At 29.6% G+C, this 18,520-nt stretch overlaps 1 protein-coding gene across 2 annotated transcripts; it reads right to left on the bottom strand.

Moving 5' to 3' along the window:
* Positions 1-258: 258 nt before the first annotated feature.
* LOC112687188 (cytochrome P450 4C1-like) lies at positions 259-15,583 on the bottom strand. Of its 2 annotated transcripts, XM_025559762.1 has the most exons (16): positions 15,288-15,583; positions 14,432-15,217; positions 12,900-13,662; positions 10,332-10,532; positions 10,050-10,259; positions 9,817-9,926; positions 9,473-9,563; positions 8,945-9,133; positions 8,792-8,861; positions 8,596-8,722; positions 8,452-8,539; positions 8,256-8,362; positions 8,117-8,185; positions 850-1,018; positions 593-778; positions 259-529 (listed from the first exon to the last, which is right to left on the bottom strand). In XM_025559762.1, exons 5-16 carry the CDS (start codon positions 10,249-10,251, stop codon positions 345-347), a joined length of 1,593 nt encoding a protein of 530 aa, XP_025415547.1. In that variant the 5' UTR covers positions 10,252-10,259; positions 10,332-10,532; positions 12,900-13,662; positions 14,432-15,217; positions 15,288-15,583; the 3' UTR covers positions 259-344. The 2 variants fall into 2 exon arrangements, with proteins under 2 accessions (XP_025415547.1, XP_025415548.1); XM_025559763.1 differs by lacking the exons at positions 12,900-13,662; positions 14,432-15,217; positions 15,288-15,583 and adding an exon at positions 12,392-12,553.
* Between the last annotated feature and the right edge of the window lie 2,937 nt (positions 15,584-18,520).

The raw sequence follows: 18,520 nt of genomic DNA, 5'->3' as shown, positions 1-18,520 counted from the left end.
GGGTATACGTTGCACATGAATCATTTCGAGTTAATTTAGAGCCTGCTGCATACTAGGTTATTTTAAACAATTTTATTTTATTTTATTATTTGTTTGGGATAAAATGTCTTTGATCTACAAGCGTGGTGTGAAATAATATTGTGTCAAAAATACTTAAATTATTGACCGAATAATAATTTGTCTAGATGATTATTCTTAGATGTCCTATTCATTTATCTAGATAAGATAAAAATATACTTAAAATAATTTATATCTAGATAAGATAAAAAGATAACTATATTTTATCTAAATAATGGACAAAACTGAGTTCTACGCGTATTAAACTGAGCTCATTCGTTAGGTATCTAATTTCGTTTGTATGTGGGCCTTCTATCTCTTCGTCGAATAGTTACTGGATATCCATTAGCACTTCTCATTAATAAGTCTAATTTAAATTTGATGTCACTTATTTTAGTATCGGTGTACACGCTGAAGTTTTGCAAGAACGTAGATATCATAATTTTCATTGACAGCATAGCATACTTGGATCCTGTATTTGATTACTCATAGTTTAAATTATAATTTATTTTGTAATAAAATATCATTATGTTACCTAAACAATTTCTTGGACCACTACTAAAAGGTATAAAACTGTATTTATGCCGTTTTTCTACATTTTCGGGGTTGAAGTTCTCCGGTTTGAATGACCAAGGATTTGGGTACAACTCAGGAATATGGTGTGTGTATAAAGGAGCTAGAATACATGTTGTTCCTTTTGGAACTACATCTGGACAAGAAACTAAAATATAATGAATTTTATTATTTTCTAATCACAATAAATTGTAATTTTAGTATTTATAAGTAACTTACCAATTTTAACATCATCTTGGAGTACTCTCAGAAACATAGGCGCGACTGGGAATAGCCTAAGGGTTTCTTTTATCACTTGTTCTAGATAAACGAGCTTATTTGTGTCTTCGATGGTAATTGATTCATCACCATCGCCCATTATGCTGTAAATTTCGTCATAAACCTTATCCTAAAAAGTTATAAACATAGGAATCAGAACAAAATAATAATATAAACAATGTAAATAAAAATTAAAAATGAAGTTTTCTCCATTAGAGTGAAATAGTCAAGCATCTTATATCAAGGAAATGATGGGGTTTATAATAAATTATACTCTCATTACAAAATAGAATCTGAACAAGTGTTATATAATGGCTTATTGATATATTCTGTATACGTACAGTTTGTTTCATTTCTCAAATGATAACACGAAATAATTTCGTCCAGAGACCTTAGATCGGCCATACATGATGCGTCTTATCTGCAGAGGTAAACTGTGAAGTTAAAAAGTACAGGTTTACCTGTACAGGCAATGCGCATACACACGTTGGAATTAATGATCAGGTTTAAACCATCAGTTGACTTCATCTGTCACCATGGCATGCACGCAAGACAATGACGCACTCACAGTGATTGGTTTAGTTTCAGCTAGGTATTAATTGTAAAAAAAAAAAAAAACAAAAACCGTAAAATATTGGTATAACTCAATAAAATCTTCCATTTTTTGATTGCGCTTTCGATTCGACATTTGGTAAAAGAATTTTTAATTAAAATTGCAAAATTATGAAAATGATAAAAAAAAAATTAACGGAGAGTATTTAAAAACTAAACTAACAAAACTAAAATAAAACCTATACAGTTGTCAGATAAACCACACATACACGTTTCTGCAAAACTGTACAAGTAAAAAATATAAATTTTCAATTCTTTCTGGAAAACTGAACAGTTCTCAAAATCTGTACAGTTGCACAAAAATAAGCTCGTATACACCCTTTGGTGATCGGTGACTGTATGTAAACTGCGGAAAAAAAAAATTTAAGATTTTACAATCTGCAATAAGACTGATAAGATACATTATACAAACTGCGGAAATTAATTTTAAATACATAACTTCTATATATACTATTTATTATAATACCTAAATTATATATATCTACCTATGTACGTATATCGTTTAATTAATTATGAAATGTTGCGTCTTGCGTACAAAGTGGTAAGGTAAATCCAAATGTCTTTTTAAGTTTTAACGAAACATACTGGTGATATCGGTTCCTTTACTTTTGATTATACTAGTCATATATAAGTTGATACATATATATATAATTTAAAAATGTAGAAGAAGGGATAATACAAAAAAGAAATAAAGCGACAGCGCAAAAATAGAAATTTATTAACAAACAGCGTTAAATGAAAGAAGAAGGACGAATTTCAAGATATGCATTTTTGAAAAAAGTATGTTTTAAAAATAAAGGACAAAATGTTCATCCTTAGTTACACGCGATCATTAAGGTCTCTTAAAATATTTTTTAATAATAATAATAATATTTTTCATTTTTAAAAATTGGTTTTTATTTATTTTTATGCCTTATACTCATATACTCTTAATATAAAGAGTCTCTAGACTAACAGCTGTCATAACCAAGACTTCAAACCATAATGATTTTTTGTGGTTAATGGTTTTAGTTCATCTACTATTTTATTCGGTTTCAAAAACTGATTAATATTGATCTTATATTTTATAGTTTTTTAAAACCGGTTTTCAATGTAATAGAACCGTTTAATTTTGTTCTTTTAAATAAATTAACTTTTTTATAACAATTTTATATCTCAGACAATTCATTGTAATAATTATGAAATAATTAATTACAAAATTTAACTATCGTGAGATATTCTTAAAATAAGTTCATAATTTATTTATTTATAATATATTTTTTTTTAGCTTCAGAGGCCGTATATTAATATACATTTTAATCTTTTATTATTTTTTTTTTTTTTTGGGTTTATTGGGCCTTTAAGACCATCCCATCTCACAACCAAGCTTCCATCCTTCTCTATCCAATGCTAGATTTCTTCAATTGGAAACACCTCTTAACTATTCAACATCCTTTTTTATAATATCTTCCTATCGCATTTTTGGTCTTCCCAGAGGCCTTTTACCTATAGGATTTTGTTCAATCACTGCTTGTAATAGTGAATTTTGGCTCCTCCTAGCATGGCCAGCGCATCGTATTCTTCTGTTTCTGGTGACTTCTAATGTGTCCGAACTACAATATAATGTTCCCAGCTCTATGTTCTTTCTTCGTCTCCACTCCCCAGTTATTTCGTCTTTGACAGGACCATATATATTCCGCAACACCTTTCTTTCAAAGATCATGAATCTATGTTCCTCTATTTCTCTAAGTGACCATGTTTCCGAACCATACAATACAACCGGTCGTATTATAGACGTATATAATTGTTTTTTTATTCTTCGCGATACTGCTCGTGTGTTTAGTACCTCAGTTAGTCCATAGTAACATTTATTCCCAGCTTAAATTCTTGCAGCTACCTCGCTTGCTATATTATTTTTTTCAGTCAAAATAGAACCTAGGTATATGAACTGTTTTACCATTTTAAATTCATAGTGATCTATTTTTATGGACTGGCAAATAGGTAGTCTCCGTCTACTCATAAGCATATACTCCGTTTTTTCTTCGTTTACACAAAGTCCTACTCTTGATGCTGCTTTATACAGCCTACTAAATAAAGTCTTCAACCTATCCTGAGACTCTTCCATCAATACTATATCTTCAGCATAAGCAAGTAGGCCTATCGATGTGTCTTATAGCTTAATACCCTCGTTAGGCCCAATTTGCATTTCTCTAATAACCTTTTCCAACACCACGTTTAACAGAACCGGCGATAGCGAATCACTTTGTCTTAGCCCCGAATTCACTGCAGTCGGTTCCGTTATTGAATTTCCTACCTGAACTCTTATCAAGGTCTCCATAACACTAATGAAAACTAAATTGACCAGTTTTTGCAGGAAATGAACTTCTTTCATAATACTCAGTAGACTCTCTCTATGGATACTATCATACGCTTTCTTGAAGTCCACGAAAAGTGTATGAATTTCTTTATCAAACTCCCAAGATTTTTGATACAATTGCCTAATTATGAACATCTGGTCCATCGTGGATCTGTCAGCTCTAAAACCTCTTTGATAGTGCCCTATTATTTGATCCGCTTTTTCTTTTATTCTGTCTAAAACACAATTCGAGAATATTTTATACGCTACATTGAGTAAGGATATAAATATATATTAATACTATTTCAGAGATTGTATATTAATATACAATAAATAATATGGTACACATTTTTAAATTTTATTATAATATTGAATATACTAACACACATAATGAACAACATAACTGCAATATTTATTATCGAGTAAGATAAAAAAGAAGAACCATATTAATTTAAAATGTTAAACAAATTTACAAATATTTGATACAATTTAAGACAACACCATCGTCTATTAAAAGTGGTAACAATAAACAATGTGGTTTCTAGTTGTCATTAATTGTGTTCACGTATTATCTACAGTAGTGTAGAGTTACGACCAGTAGTCCTACTTACCAACTGTTCAATTTTTATTTTGCGAATTATTTTATATTTATCTAATAATTTTTACCTTTCTTTTGTCAAACAAAAAGCTGACCAACTTAACAAAATGTGTAAAAACTAAAATTAAATATTAATTATTTTTCGTAATTAAAAATTTATTTATTTTCGTTTGAGAACGAAAAATATTTTTCTGGTTAACTATTTCGTTTTCGTTCTATAAAATAAGTAAACGTGGTTCCAATTTTGTTTTCGTTTATACACATTTTCCAATAAAACCGGTTATTAAAAAAAACTGTTTTAATCGGTTTGAAGCCCTGGTCTTAACACATATTATTCCTAATTAAACGATAAACGTGTATATCGTTACTATAACTATAACTAAAACTATAACTGCGGCAATTTATTATATATATCTTCTATAATAGAAGGTATATATAATAAATTGCCGCAGATTGTATAATCAACATTTTTTTTTGCCGCAGTTTACTTATCGACTTTTAGAAAAAGGTAAATTTTGCCGCAGTTTACGATCTTCTGCTCCGATTTGCCCGCGTAGATAAGCTATACAAGTAAACCTCTGTTGTAAATCGCATCGTGTATGGCCGGCCTTAGATTGAAATGAGGTTTTACAAGATCTGCAAAGTACTAAAATACCTATTTTGTGATAATTTTCAAATTTTTTATCCTTTTATTGTGCGCATTCGCAATTAAACCTGTGGGGTTTTTTTTTTGCAACACCTTTTTTCAACAACAGAGGTTGATAAAACGATTTTTTTTAATGAACTTTGATTAACAAACTTTTTTTCATATTTCAAAAATTGACTGAATTACAGCAAATTAAAGTTTAAACGAAAAAGATTTTTGTTGCATTTAGCGTGATCACGTAAAAGTTGTATTGTTGAAAAACAGTGATTAGCGTTATAAATAATTCAAGGGCGTAAATGTTTCCTCACGTCTTTGTTTTACTATTCACGTCAGTCATGGACAACAGAACAATAGATTTATAAATTATTAATTATGAATTAGCTATGGTCTCAATCAGTTGTTTGGTATCAATAGTAATACAATATATTGTTTTTTTATAGCCATCAGCATTAATAGGGTAAGATAATTTTGGTGTAATGTTGAGCGAAGTTTTTTTTTTATACATTTAAGCTTTGAAAATACCCTTTTACAAGTTGTTTGTGTTGATAGCAATAACAAAGCAAACTTATAAATGATAAATAAATTTGAAAATAAATTGGACTGGCATTATCGTACTATCAAAAATGCACAGTGAATACATTTGTTGCATTTATTGCAATTTATTGATTTTGGTATTTCATCATTATCTTCATCACTTCCACTTACATCTTTATTGTTTAAAAATAACTTTTTTTCTGAGTCATAATCAGTAGTATATTTAGGTATTTGTGGTATAAAGTTTACATATTTACTGGAAAATTGTTTCAATTTTGTTAAGATTACTTGATCATTCAATCCAGATATCTTACATAAATTACTCAAAGCTGATATAGGCATTATTTCAATGTTGTTAAATACTGCAAATGTTCTGGGATCCAACTATCCAACTAGTTCAAGTCTTTTAATAAATTTTTATTTTTTATGAATCGTGACTCAATAATATTTTGAATAGTATCTATAATTAAAAAAGTATCATATTTAAATTTATTATATGGACATATAATTCTTGATTCATCGCAACACTTTTCTCCAGAAAGTTTTTTTTTTTTTGAAATACATTTTATCTTAAATATAAATTAAATCTTCTTCATAAAAATGATTATTTATTTTTTTAAAAAATGCTGACAATTTTTATACAAATTTAATACATAGTCGTCATTTATTATTTTCTCAATTTATTTTTTCAAGGCAGCTATTATATTTCACGCTTGTAAATAATTAATAATTTTGTTTATAGATAAATAGATACCGGAATTGTGGCTGAATAAATATCAACTAATAAATTAGATGTACAACTACTTTCAAATCTTGACCAGTTACTAATTAATGATTTCGCAATGAATTTGGATTGTGTATTGAAATTGACATGACAAACATTTAGATTATTTCAAAAAATAGTTCAACTTTATTACAAGTTCTTTGCTAGGTTGGTCTTGATCTGAATCACATTTTGACAAGCTGTTTTCTTAGTTTCTTTAACTTTTTTTTGAAAAAATGAAATAAAGACATTCGACTGTCTTTTCATTTTTAATTTAATAATTTAATATGTAATTTAGTAATACATTAAATTTACACTATCACACAATTGACACACATCCACAGTTAAAGAAAAAATAATATTATTTTATTACTCGTTTTATTATAATATAAATAATAATAGAAATTGGTATCGCACTGTTGTTCAATGTTTACAGTAATATAATATTCGAAAATAGTTAAATACCTTATACCACTGAATAGAATAATAGAATGATACATTGTTTGTCGAACTCGTCGATAAGCAATTTCCTGGGAAAATAAACCAAGTTTTGCTTTAATGCTATAAATAGTCAAAAACAAGACCAAATATATATATATATATAGTATAATATAGTTATTATAGTAATAATATGTCAACCACTGTACTCATATACATTATACGTATTTATGTATGCAATATTTGCATAATCCCCAACAGCAGTGTCCCGGGACCCCTACAGGTTCTGGCAAGTAGGGTCCTCGTGGCCTCGTTCGAGCCCACTATTTTTAAGAAAAAAGATAAAACCTAACTTAACTTGTAATAGCGTAATTAATCCAAAAAAGCTCCTCCAACTTGTTAGACAGTTGTTACTTTTCTTGACAATTGTACTCTTAAGCACTGCTCATACTATAGGTAATGGGCAAGTATCTGAGTATTGAATCAATTTTGAATTTCCTAGGCTCCGTAAGAAAAATTGCTCTTAAAAATTACAGTTGAATACTTTACGAGGTTCTTATTCTCTATATACCTACCAAAAACAAAATTTACGAGACTAAAAAAAAAAAAAAAACTGAGAAGCCTCGGCCGCTTTTACGGCTCAGCGGCCACGGCCAGGCCAACATTGCCCTGTTGTATATGAATTAAATGACAGATATTACGAAAATAATAATATTAAAGACATTGTACGGAAAAATATAAAACAAATCTCTAAACAAATTCAGTCTCATAATTTACTAGTAAAATTGTTGGTAGTATTTAAATGAAGTAAAATATTAATATTTGTGGTTTTATTTTTAATCTAATGACGGATCCACTTAGAATCGACATTTGTGTAATTCATTTTTTAACACCTGTCTGTGTTTTGAAAGTTACGCTTATGTTTTATTTGATTTTTCACTAAGTATGGACCCGACAAAAAGCCCAATTCAATATTCACAGCCACGCGTAATTTGATTTCATTATAAAATGATCCACATTAAAAAAATTTGAAATGTGTATCTCATAATCGATTCCTCAAATGCAGATTCAGGAGGGATGCCCTTTCGCCCCCCCCCTAAAATACACCCCTAAAGCATACACAGTGTAGTCAAACCCTTCCATCACGTATCATTAAAACGTTATCATATAAACGCGTTTATTGAGCAAAATGCATTACATTATTGTAGTAAACCAAGGCTTTATAATGCAATAAGAAATATTTATGTAATAAATATAAAATGTATAATGTGATTTCTAAATTTTCTAAATGGGGTTACTTACTTGGATATCTGGTTGAATGGCTAACAATAAAAGACAAAAACATATTGTAACAGCACTAGTGTCACTTCCCTGTAGAGATCAATTTATAGTTATAATCAAAGCAATTATTTAAAATTGTACTGCTTTAAGAAATACTCACAGCACTCATCATAGTCACTACTTCATCCCGAACTTCTATATCTGTTAAATTAGCACCAACTTCATTCAATTCTAATAACGTGTCCAGAAACCCTTTCGAAGGTTTTTCTATTTGAGTAATAATGAAAAAAAAAACGAATAAAATAATTTAGCTTCTATTAAATGAATAAACCAGTTAAAGTTGAGTAATAACTTACTTATGTCTCCGTACGTAGAATCATCCAAACCATTCGTTTTACTAGTTATTTTTCTCTGAATATATATTTCTTTCTTTTCTTTGATTACCTGGACGTAAACAATTGATTTATTTAAGATCAATTCGATCTCTCAAAATGACTTACCTTATTTGGTAGTTTGTTCAATGTCTTATAGATATTTTGTAAACCTGTGAGTTTTCGATAAATTGTGAATATGATATTCGGATGAAGCCATGGTTTGAATATCCTCATTACATCTAATTCTGATGCTCTAAAAATAATTCAAAATTGTATAATTATTAGTGTGTAAGACCTGAATATTTGAATAACTCGTATTTACTTCAATATTGTATCAAAGAATTCGAACTTATCGCTTAATTGAGTTTCGAGATTGTAACCCATCATATTTTCTACACACATAAAATGCTTATTATGAACGTATAATGTAATAATCGATTAAATACGAATATTACACAATGTATAATATACATACGGCAAATTGTATCAAGAGTAGTGGGTCCTATGTATTCCCAAAGATCAAATGGTTGTGTTTTATCAATTTCCTTGCTTAATTTTTCAATCAGAACCTTATTTTTCTGATGAAAAACAGGAAGAAACTGATTCAGAAGGTTGGCATTAAACACAGGAGAAATTAAACGACGATGCACTCGCCACTTATCAACTAAAATTGTTGAAGAAAAAAAAATTATAATTCTTATTCTAATTTAAACTCTATTCTTACAACTCCACGTGATTAAATCACCAATACTTCGCTTTCTCATTTGTTGATTGAAAGATAATATTATATTTTTAATGAATACAATCAATCAACAAATACTTAAAAAATAAATTGCAATTATAATTTTCTATGTTTTTCCCCTTCATTCATTTTATTTGCATGTTAACCGTATTAGTGCCTCCGTCTCATTATTTCTCATTTAATATTATTTTTATTCCAAGCAGGTAAATTTATTTTTTTGTAATCCATAACAATTATCAATATAATATTAAATGCACTAACCTGGAGCTGATAATAAGCCTTCACCGATCAGGTTCTTTAAAAATTTATAAAAACTGCCTTTTTGAAGGGCCTTGGAACTATTTAATATAATCTATAACAAATTTGCAATATCATGTAGATAGATTAGTAATAATAAAAATGTCCTTTTCATTTTTTAGTGATTTCTATTTAATATAAGCCAGTGGCTTAAAAACTCAGCATAGTAAATAATAATTTAAATTATTTATATGTTACTAAAAAGTTGTTCAATTTTATTTTTTTAAAAATTGATAGTCTGTAGTCACAAAATAAATTATTCAATTTAAAATATTAAAAGTATTTTATATATTATTATAAATTATTACTTGCAAATCTTCTGGATTAATTATGAATATGCTAAAAGATGTACCCATCCAGATTTTGAATGGTTCGGGCCCATATTTATCACCGAGTTTTATTAAATTTTCAATGACCTCTAAAAACCCATAAGTTAATGCACATTTATTATAGTCTATACATTGTATTATATTATATTATTAAAATTTTTGTTCATACGCCTTTCATAGACGTATGTACTATTATTATATTTGTAAATTACGTTGAGATGTTCCGATAAATTCGAGCCCCGAACCAATGATCGGGTATGATGGAGGCCCTTTTAGTTTAGCTGCAAATCTATTAATGTCTCTACGATTCCATTTGTAGTGAAACCACCATAGAACAGTTATAACTGAAAATATTACTGCACAAACAATAGACTTGGATCGAATCCAACTAGTTAATTCCATAACTATGTCCATTTCGGTTACTGTGGTACAATGTTTAACGTTTTTATACATAAAAATTGTTTTTCTTATAGAAATCTTGTTATAATACTTACTTATTATTTGTAGAAATATTTTATAATATTGTTATCTCCAATGATGTGTTGTGACTTTAATGCTTTCAGATACACTCTTGTATTTTATTATTATTGGCATCGCACCTTACCATTATGGTTAGATAATATTTGGATACAAGCCATTTTAAAATATAGTTTAATGATTGCCAAGCATTGGTGCTGAAGTCCTTAAAATGTAGTCTGGCGAAAAATATTTAAAGAGGATTAATTAATTATTTATTTAATTATTAATAATTAATTATTTAATTCATAATAATTAATAAATGATTAATAAATAAATGTATTTAAATATTTAAAAATAAATCTAAATTCCAGCTCAATGACGTATCGGAAGTTGGGGAGGGGAATGATTTTTACCCAAAATATTCATATTCAATTTAAAAAGAAACTATGAAAAAACGTGAAAAAAATTAGAAAAAATTTTATTTACACATTTTTGTAATACCTAACAACCAAGACTACCATAACGGTGAAACCTAAAATAGAATTAAATAGAATTTTTAAATTTGAAGAACAGAGTATTAAATTCATAAGTATTTACCTACATATCACTTATATATGACAACGTTGTACAGGACTTTGTTCTCAATAGTGTCGTGTACTTAATCTTGGGTTCGAGGGTTCGAGCCTCACATTAGGCGCCACTTTGTCGTAAACGCCCATCAGATGGTACGTTACGTACTACATACACAGATACACAACTCGAATTAAGCTAATACTTAATAAAATGCATATGTTTCCTATGGTGATTAAGTTACGGTTTAAAGAACTTTTATGCAAAGCGGTATCAACGTGTTGTTGTATTTGAAATTTTTTTGTGCAAACGATTTTTTTGTCACATAATTGACAAAACACTATAGAACCGTCCGTAGTAAAAATTGTGTGATCTGTTTTATTATACAATGCAATCCATTGTTTTATTTAAGTTTGAATATTACTACGAATTTTCGGCATTTTAAAATGTACGAGTGTATGAAAAATTATTAAAGAAATTCGTTTTTATACGGAATGCGGATTATGAAATTATATTTATAGGCGATTACCGACTGACGACTATTGCATGGCGATTAAATACCAACTAAATGTACGACAACACGATGCAGCGTGTTTATCCAATATAAGACTAAAAATCACGATAATAATAATAATAATCATGCTAAAACTATAATGGTATGAAGGAAATTTAAATATAATTAGTCTTCATTGTTGTCGATGACTGTTTCGATAAGCAAGATATAGTTTTAATACAAATTCTCCAAAAATATAACATACCGAAAAACAAAATATTTCCCCACAATACTTCATGAACTCATAAATTTAGTTTCTATAGTGAATTATAAATAAAATGACTATTATATATCAAAATATGCTTTATTATGTCTAATTCTTCAAATATGCTCTCAACTAGAGCTCTTAAAACACGTGTCACGGAATTCACGTGTACACGTGAATTCCGTATTTATCCAAGTATAAATCCATTTTTATAATGATGAAAATTAGTAATTTTATGTTATACACTTGAAGTTTTAATAAAATATTATTAATACAGTATTAAGTTAAGGATATACGTTTTTATTTTGAATTTTACACGTGACACGTGAATTCCGTGAATTCACGTGTATTAAGAGCTCTACTCTCAACCTTAAAATATGCATTTATATGCAAAATAAACTTTTTTCTATAGATTCTCCGCTATATAAATCGTTCATATTTTTTACTCCCGTCGAACTGCATACAATTATTACAAATATGTAAATACATAAAAATCCGGACCCTATTTATAACATTAAATTTCTTACTTAAACTTGGAATAATAAAAGTGGAGTATTCATATTTATTCGTATAAATGAAATATTTGATTTCAAATAAATATAATAGTTGTGTCAGGGATACGACCACGCCCATGAATGATATGCGCAAGTAACATATTACTAATATAAAAATACAGTAATGGTGACTAAAGAGTACTATAAAAAATTTGTTAAGAAAGTATTATAAGCTTATAATATACATAAATCAAAAATAATACAAAAACTCACTAGTTCTCTGACGGTGCAATTGGTAGAGTTATGAACAATATTATAATTTACGTACAAGCGCCACGGACAAAACACTAATTAATGCACGTATATTTGTTTTTTCTACCACAAAATATTAATTTACAAAATATAAAGTAACGATAATATTGATATTAAAATAACTTGTATATACTAATGTATAGGTTAGGTTAGGTGTGTGTGTGTGTGTGTGTGGTGTGTCGGGCTGTTAGTGTTAAACTAAATTAATCCATGACGAAGATACGCAGCAATCGTGGGTCGTTAAAAATTACATAATACTATACTAATTGTTGTCGTTATTAAATGAAATAAACTTTAATTTGGTCCAAGTGGTTATAATAATTTGCTATATGCGAAGGGAATAAAAAGAGAAAGTTTGGTGTTAGTTGACAATTCAAATCGATATAAATTCAAAAGTAGTCAGGCAAGCTTGCCAGGCAGGTTCTGTAAAAATAAAATATGAAAAATGTATTGAATATAGTGTAGTAACCTGATCGCTCTCACCGCTTGATTACTGCACGCTTCTTTAACAACGAATGCACGTTTCCAAGAGTTGACTAGTTGGAAGGAGTTGAGAGGTTTTAGTAAAGAAGTTTGTTTTGACACGTTGAAATTAAGTTCAACTTTTTTTTATTAAATAACAAAATAATTATACAATTACAAATTTGTCGACAGAATCTAAGTGTTCTGCCGGAGAGTAGCTATTTGCATTAAAGTTTATAATTGAATATTCAACTACCTCTAAAAACCTCTGTAATAACGACTAATATTTATACGGGACATGCAGTAATTAGGGAGAGGATAATTAACGTCATAAGAATGGCGTGATGTACCGAAACACGTCTTTAGCGAATCGGGTGGCAACATCAATGTTCCGATCCGGTGGTGTGATGTTGTTCTGACCGACTATACTTTGGAACGACGTTTCTTATGTAAAACGTCGGTTTACTACATTCCTCCCCTCTTAGAATGATACTCCGTATCATAAACGTGGATACACGGAATATCTCATATTTTGAGATGTGGACGTCACATCTCAATCTTAATCTTCACTTGAGAAATGTCGTCCTTTGGTGGATTTTGAGAATTGCTCGTTACTGAACTATCATTATTTGATTCTGATTGTTTAGGTTCTTGGGGTTGGACTAGTACTTGAAATTCCACTAGTTCAGTTGCTGGTTTTCGTTTGATTATTCGCCTTGGTCTCATATTGTGATTTCTTCTACACCATGGTTCTTGTTCTATGGAACTTGCTATAAACAGAAACAGACAAACAACCGTTATTGCACTAACTACATATAATAGTCATGTCTATTTTTGCTGATTTTAATTTTTATTGTTCGGGAATTTATTAGATCCGCTCGCGTTTCCGTAATACTCGGTTGTTTTTTCCTCTTCCATCGCGCTTAGTACTGCTTCTTCGACAATTTGTATGTTACGCAATTTTAATATTATGCCGATAGCTTGTGGAACGCCTGCTATGAATACACTCAATGCGTGAGCTCGCACTGTTTGTGCTATTATATCAGTTTCGGCTGCTTCCCTATCTATCGTTAACGCGTGCATTAGTTCGTGTGCAGTTTTTTCTATTCTAATGGAAAATTCTTTAACCGATTCTTTTGCGTTTTTTCGAATTTGACTTAATTGTATTTGTAAGTACGACACTGAATATGCTAATCCAAAAACAGTTTTAAATAAATTTTTTAATTCGTCCCAGGTATTAATTTTTTTGTATCTAACAGCTTCGAATGCATTACTTTTCAATTGGGTTAGTATAGCTTCTAAAATATTGGGTTTTAATGTATCGGGGATATTTTTAAAAATAAATTCACATTTAGCCAAAAATGAAGCTAAATCGGATTCGGTTCCTCCCGAGAAAGAAGGTCTAACTTGAGTGCCCCCTCAAAACCTAATTTATCCGTGTTAACCATTTTGATTCTAAGTGTTTCCGGATTATATGCTACTACTTGCCAATTTTGGTTTACTCCGTCAGACATACAATATAATATTTAAACGACTTACAGAGTTTGCATTTTCAGATGTGGCCCGTGAAATGACTTGACTTCCGTCCTTCTTGGATTGCCCTGGAAATGAATTAAATGTGTGTGTGATGCTCCCTGGACTTGACTTGAATTATTTTCCTCTCTGGACTTGATTTGCGTGTTACTGACTCTCTGAACCTCTTCCTCTTAGTCTGGTCGTGAACGTGGTTTCGTCGGTGACTCTCGAAGTACTTTTTTTTTTTGATTTTACTCAAAAATTTTCCTTCGATAAAGAATTACCCCGCACCTGACACCATATTTTTATGTAGTAACCTGATCACTCTCACCGCTTGATTACTGCACGCTTTTTAACGACGAATGCACGTTTCCAAGTGTTGACTAATTGGAAGGAGTTGAGAGTTTTTAGTAACGAAGTTTGTTTTGACACGTTGAAATAAAGTTAAACTTTTTTTTTATTAAATAACAAAATAATTATACAATTACAAATTTGTCGACAGAATCTAAGTGTTCTGCCAGAGAGTAGCTATTTGCATTAAGGTTTATAATTGAATATTCAACTACCTCTAAAAACCTCTTTAATAACGACTCCTATTTATATGGGACATGCAGTAATTAGGGAGAGGATGATTGACGTCATAGGAATGGCGCGATGTACCAAAACTCGTCCTTAGCGAATTGGGTGGCAGCATAAATGTTCCGATCCAGTGGCGTGATGTTGTTCTATACTTTGACTATACTTTGAAACGACGTTATTTATGTAAAATGTCGGTTTACTACAATACGATTCGGTTCTTTCGAGAGACAACTAGTAATGCGATTTAAATTAAATTATTTATTGTTTATTTAATACATATAATTAATATATATATACAGACCCTTTTCTGAGGCTCTTTTAGTTTAGCTGCAAATCAATTAATTTCCTTACGGTTCCATTTGTAGTAACACCACAATGCAATAACCAAAGAAATTGCTCCATACGTCATAAACTGAAATCTTGACACTCGAAATCCGTCTATTGATTCCATGGCTTTGTTAATTTCAAATATTATGCCTTTATATTAAATCTCGTAATGAATCAATATTTAAAACATTTTCAACATACTAAATAGAAACAGTTAAATATTTTATCTAGTCATCTTATAAGATGGATCCTGTTATATATAGAAGGAAAATGTCTATGAAAATGTTATCGTTTTCCATAATATACAATGTTATAACAATGTACATTATCATATAATGAATGACTTTATTAAGTGTGTCAAAGGTCTTTAATTTAATTTTAAATAATGTTAGTTGTGAATAAAAAATAAAAATTATTCTGAATTATTTAACTTGTGAATAAATTGATTATTCTTAATATAAAATTGAATAATTTGTGAATAATTTCCGATTTTTGTGTAATAAAATTAAAATATAATATCCATAACAAAGCAAATAATTGTAATTACAATAACAATTATATACATAATAATAACAATAATCATGACAGAAATGATAAAAGTAAGAAATAAATAATTTTAATTTTTGATTCCATGCAAAAATTGATAGTTTAAATTTGATTTTAATACAACTTTATACTCAATTAATATATATGTTACCGGAAAAGATGACAATCAGTCCGTGTTGACAATGACTAGTCAATGTCGATAATGCCTGATTTAGTAAGGAATTAATGTCAATAACTAGTCATTGATAAAAATTCCTAATAAAAGAAGACATTGATAATAACATTAAAATTTAATATATTTTAATACTTATTAGCTATTTAGGATAAATCATAATTTTAATCTTTATTGTTACGTGGTAAATTACTAAGACACTTGGAATTATATAATCTAGTACAGCGGTGCCCAAACTGTGCTCTGTGAAGCCTTTGGTGCTCCGCAATGGTTTGACTAGGGCTCCGTTCATAACACCACAAAAAATTTAAAAAAACGTTCGTCATTTAAAATTAATATATATTTCATGAAGACTTGAATGTTCCATAATCAGATTGATCACCGATAAAGCGGTGTTGATATTTGTTTGAATGCGGATTAATAATATTGCCTAACCTTTCTAGTCATTGTCAACAATGACTAGGATATATTGACAATTCCTGAATTTTCATCTTTTCCGTTAACATATTTATAAATATATATATACCACAGCAAATCATAATAATAATAATAATAAATTATTTGCAAATATTTTACTAAACTCATGTGCGGGAAAATAATATGTCGATTATCGAGTGCTAAACCAATAGATTAGTCCCTCATAGATAGCAATTGTTTAAACGAGCTATTATATTTGTATCTGGCCGTGATAACCGGTTTCTCCCGATGACGTACTGATGAGGGAATTTTCTCGATCTGTCGGCGCACTTTATCGCGGTGGAATTATTTTCCGAGGCTGTGCCAACCTTTATTTTGTGCTTGTTTGTTTTCTTCCTGTTGAAGACTATCACCGCGTAACCGTGCAAACACCGTATTGTCTCCCACATTCTCGTCACGAGTGTTCGGTTGGGCCGTGCCGTCGGTCGAATAGTTATGCCGTGGTCTACCATTTCGTGCGCGTGGCTTGTATTCTCCACATCCGCCATTCAGGGTCATCAGTAGTGTCACCGTCGTCGGGGTTGAACGCGTCCAGTAAGCTGATCAGGATTCTTCGTCATCTGCCGGCCTTGATGGCTTTCGTATACGGTTGTGTGGGTGCAACTACACAGACCCCAAGACCGTTCGTGGTATTCACTCTCGCAACTGATGACACGTAGCGTGATTTGAATTATTTTATTGTTCAGAATTTATTATTATAATTATTATCATTTTTTGTTAAGATCATTATTATAACTCTTGTTATTATTAATATTATTATTAATTTATATTTTCATATTAGTACTTTAACTTTGGCGCCCGTCATTTGCACATTATTATTACAAGTTGTTTATTTTAATATAAGTTAAGGGTACGATTATTTATGGTGTATACTATATTTTTGACTGACGTTACAGTCGGGCTTATATCGGATGTGGCGAAGCCTTCGGATTACCTCTGGCCGACCGTTGAGGTTTCGCGTACAACAATATTATTTATGATTTTTGGTTTTGACATTTTCGATGGCAGATAATATAAAAATAAATTAGAAACACGCCAATTTCAAATTTCCAATTTCAAAAGTTAGAATTTTAAACTTTCTACGGATCATGTGAGAGATAAAATATACTATGAAGATTAATAAATACTGAATAATTGAATAATGAATAATAATGACTTACTAAATAATGAATAAAATTATCTAGAATAACTCGTTGAATAATGCATAATAAATAATTGTAAATATCAGAATGATGAATAAATATTATCTAGATTAATCAATTGAATAGGTAATTTTTTAATCGACTAATGTCTAGATGTGATACTAGTATACGATATTACTTGCGTTATAATATGATATCAACCATGTAAAAATATAAGGGCGTATTTGAGTTGATGCCAGGAGAAGGGGTCGAAACTAATTTTTTTTTAATACAAACTTAAAAATAATTTACAGTTCATTACAGCTCATGTTCCTGTTATAATGATAGACTAGTAATTTATATTCTTAATTATTTATACATTTTTCAAATAAATCAATGTATTATATTCAAAAAAAAATACGAGCCATAAGGGGGCGAATGCTCTCTTCGTCCCAATTAACCCTTTGCCGACCAACGGGACTTTTGAGTCCGCTGTGTATTTTATCCATTTAAACATAGGTAAAATAAATTAAGTACTATCTGACCATAGTGACTTATAAGTCACTCCATTTTTAATCAATAATGTTCCCGAAAATTTTCTGTGAAATCAATAGATGGCGTAAAATATATCACATAATAAAATAAATATAGTTTAGCCCATAAAATAAATATCGATATTTATATAAATAGCCACAGCGCGAACCAGTATAGATAAGCAATGGGTTTTATTATTATTCTTTTCGTTATAATCCCGAGAAACAGAACGTACCATTGAATATCATTATTATTGTGTATAAATATGTGTTTATTGACAATAATCACAACGGACTTTGAAGTCCCTATGGTCTGTTGCGACATTTTTATAGTTTTGACGAATATTCTTAGTCAAGC

The sequence above is a fragment of the Sipha flava genome, unplaced genomic scaffold, assembly GCF_003268045.1.
Source record: "Sipha flava isolate LNK unplaced genomic scaffold, YSA_version1 334_pilon_pilon, whole genome shotgun sequence".
Classification (NCBI taxonomy): domain Eukaryota; kingdom Metazoa; phylum Arthropoda; class Insecta; order Hemiptera; family Aphididae; genus Sipha; species Sipha flava.
The sequence above is the reverse complement of the archived record's forward strand: the minus strand, read 5'-3'. Positions and strand labels throughout refer to the sequence as shown.

Excerpts from the sequence above, each read along its gene's own strand:
- LOC112687188 (XM_025559762.1), bottom strand. The coding sequence starts at position 10,251 with ATGGACATAGTTATGGAATTAACTAGTTGGATTCGATCCAAGTCTATT. Across the intron at positions 9,564-9,816 it reads TTAATCCAGAAGATTTGCAA|ATTATATTAAATAGTTCCAA; the intron begins GTAATAATTTAT and ends AATTTGTTATAG. Across the intron at positions 9,134-9,472 it reads AGGCTTATTATCAGCTCCAG|TTGATAAGTGGCGAGTGCAT; the intron begins GTTAGTGCATTT and ends CAACAATTTTAG.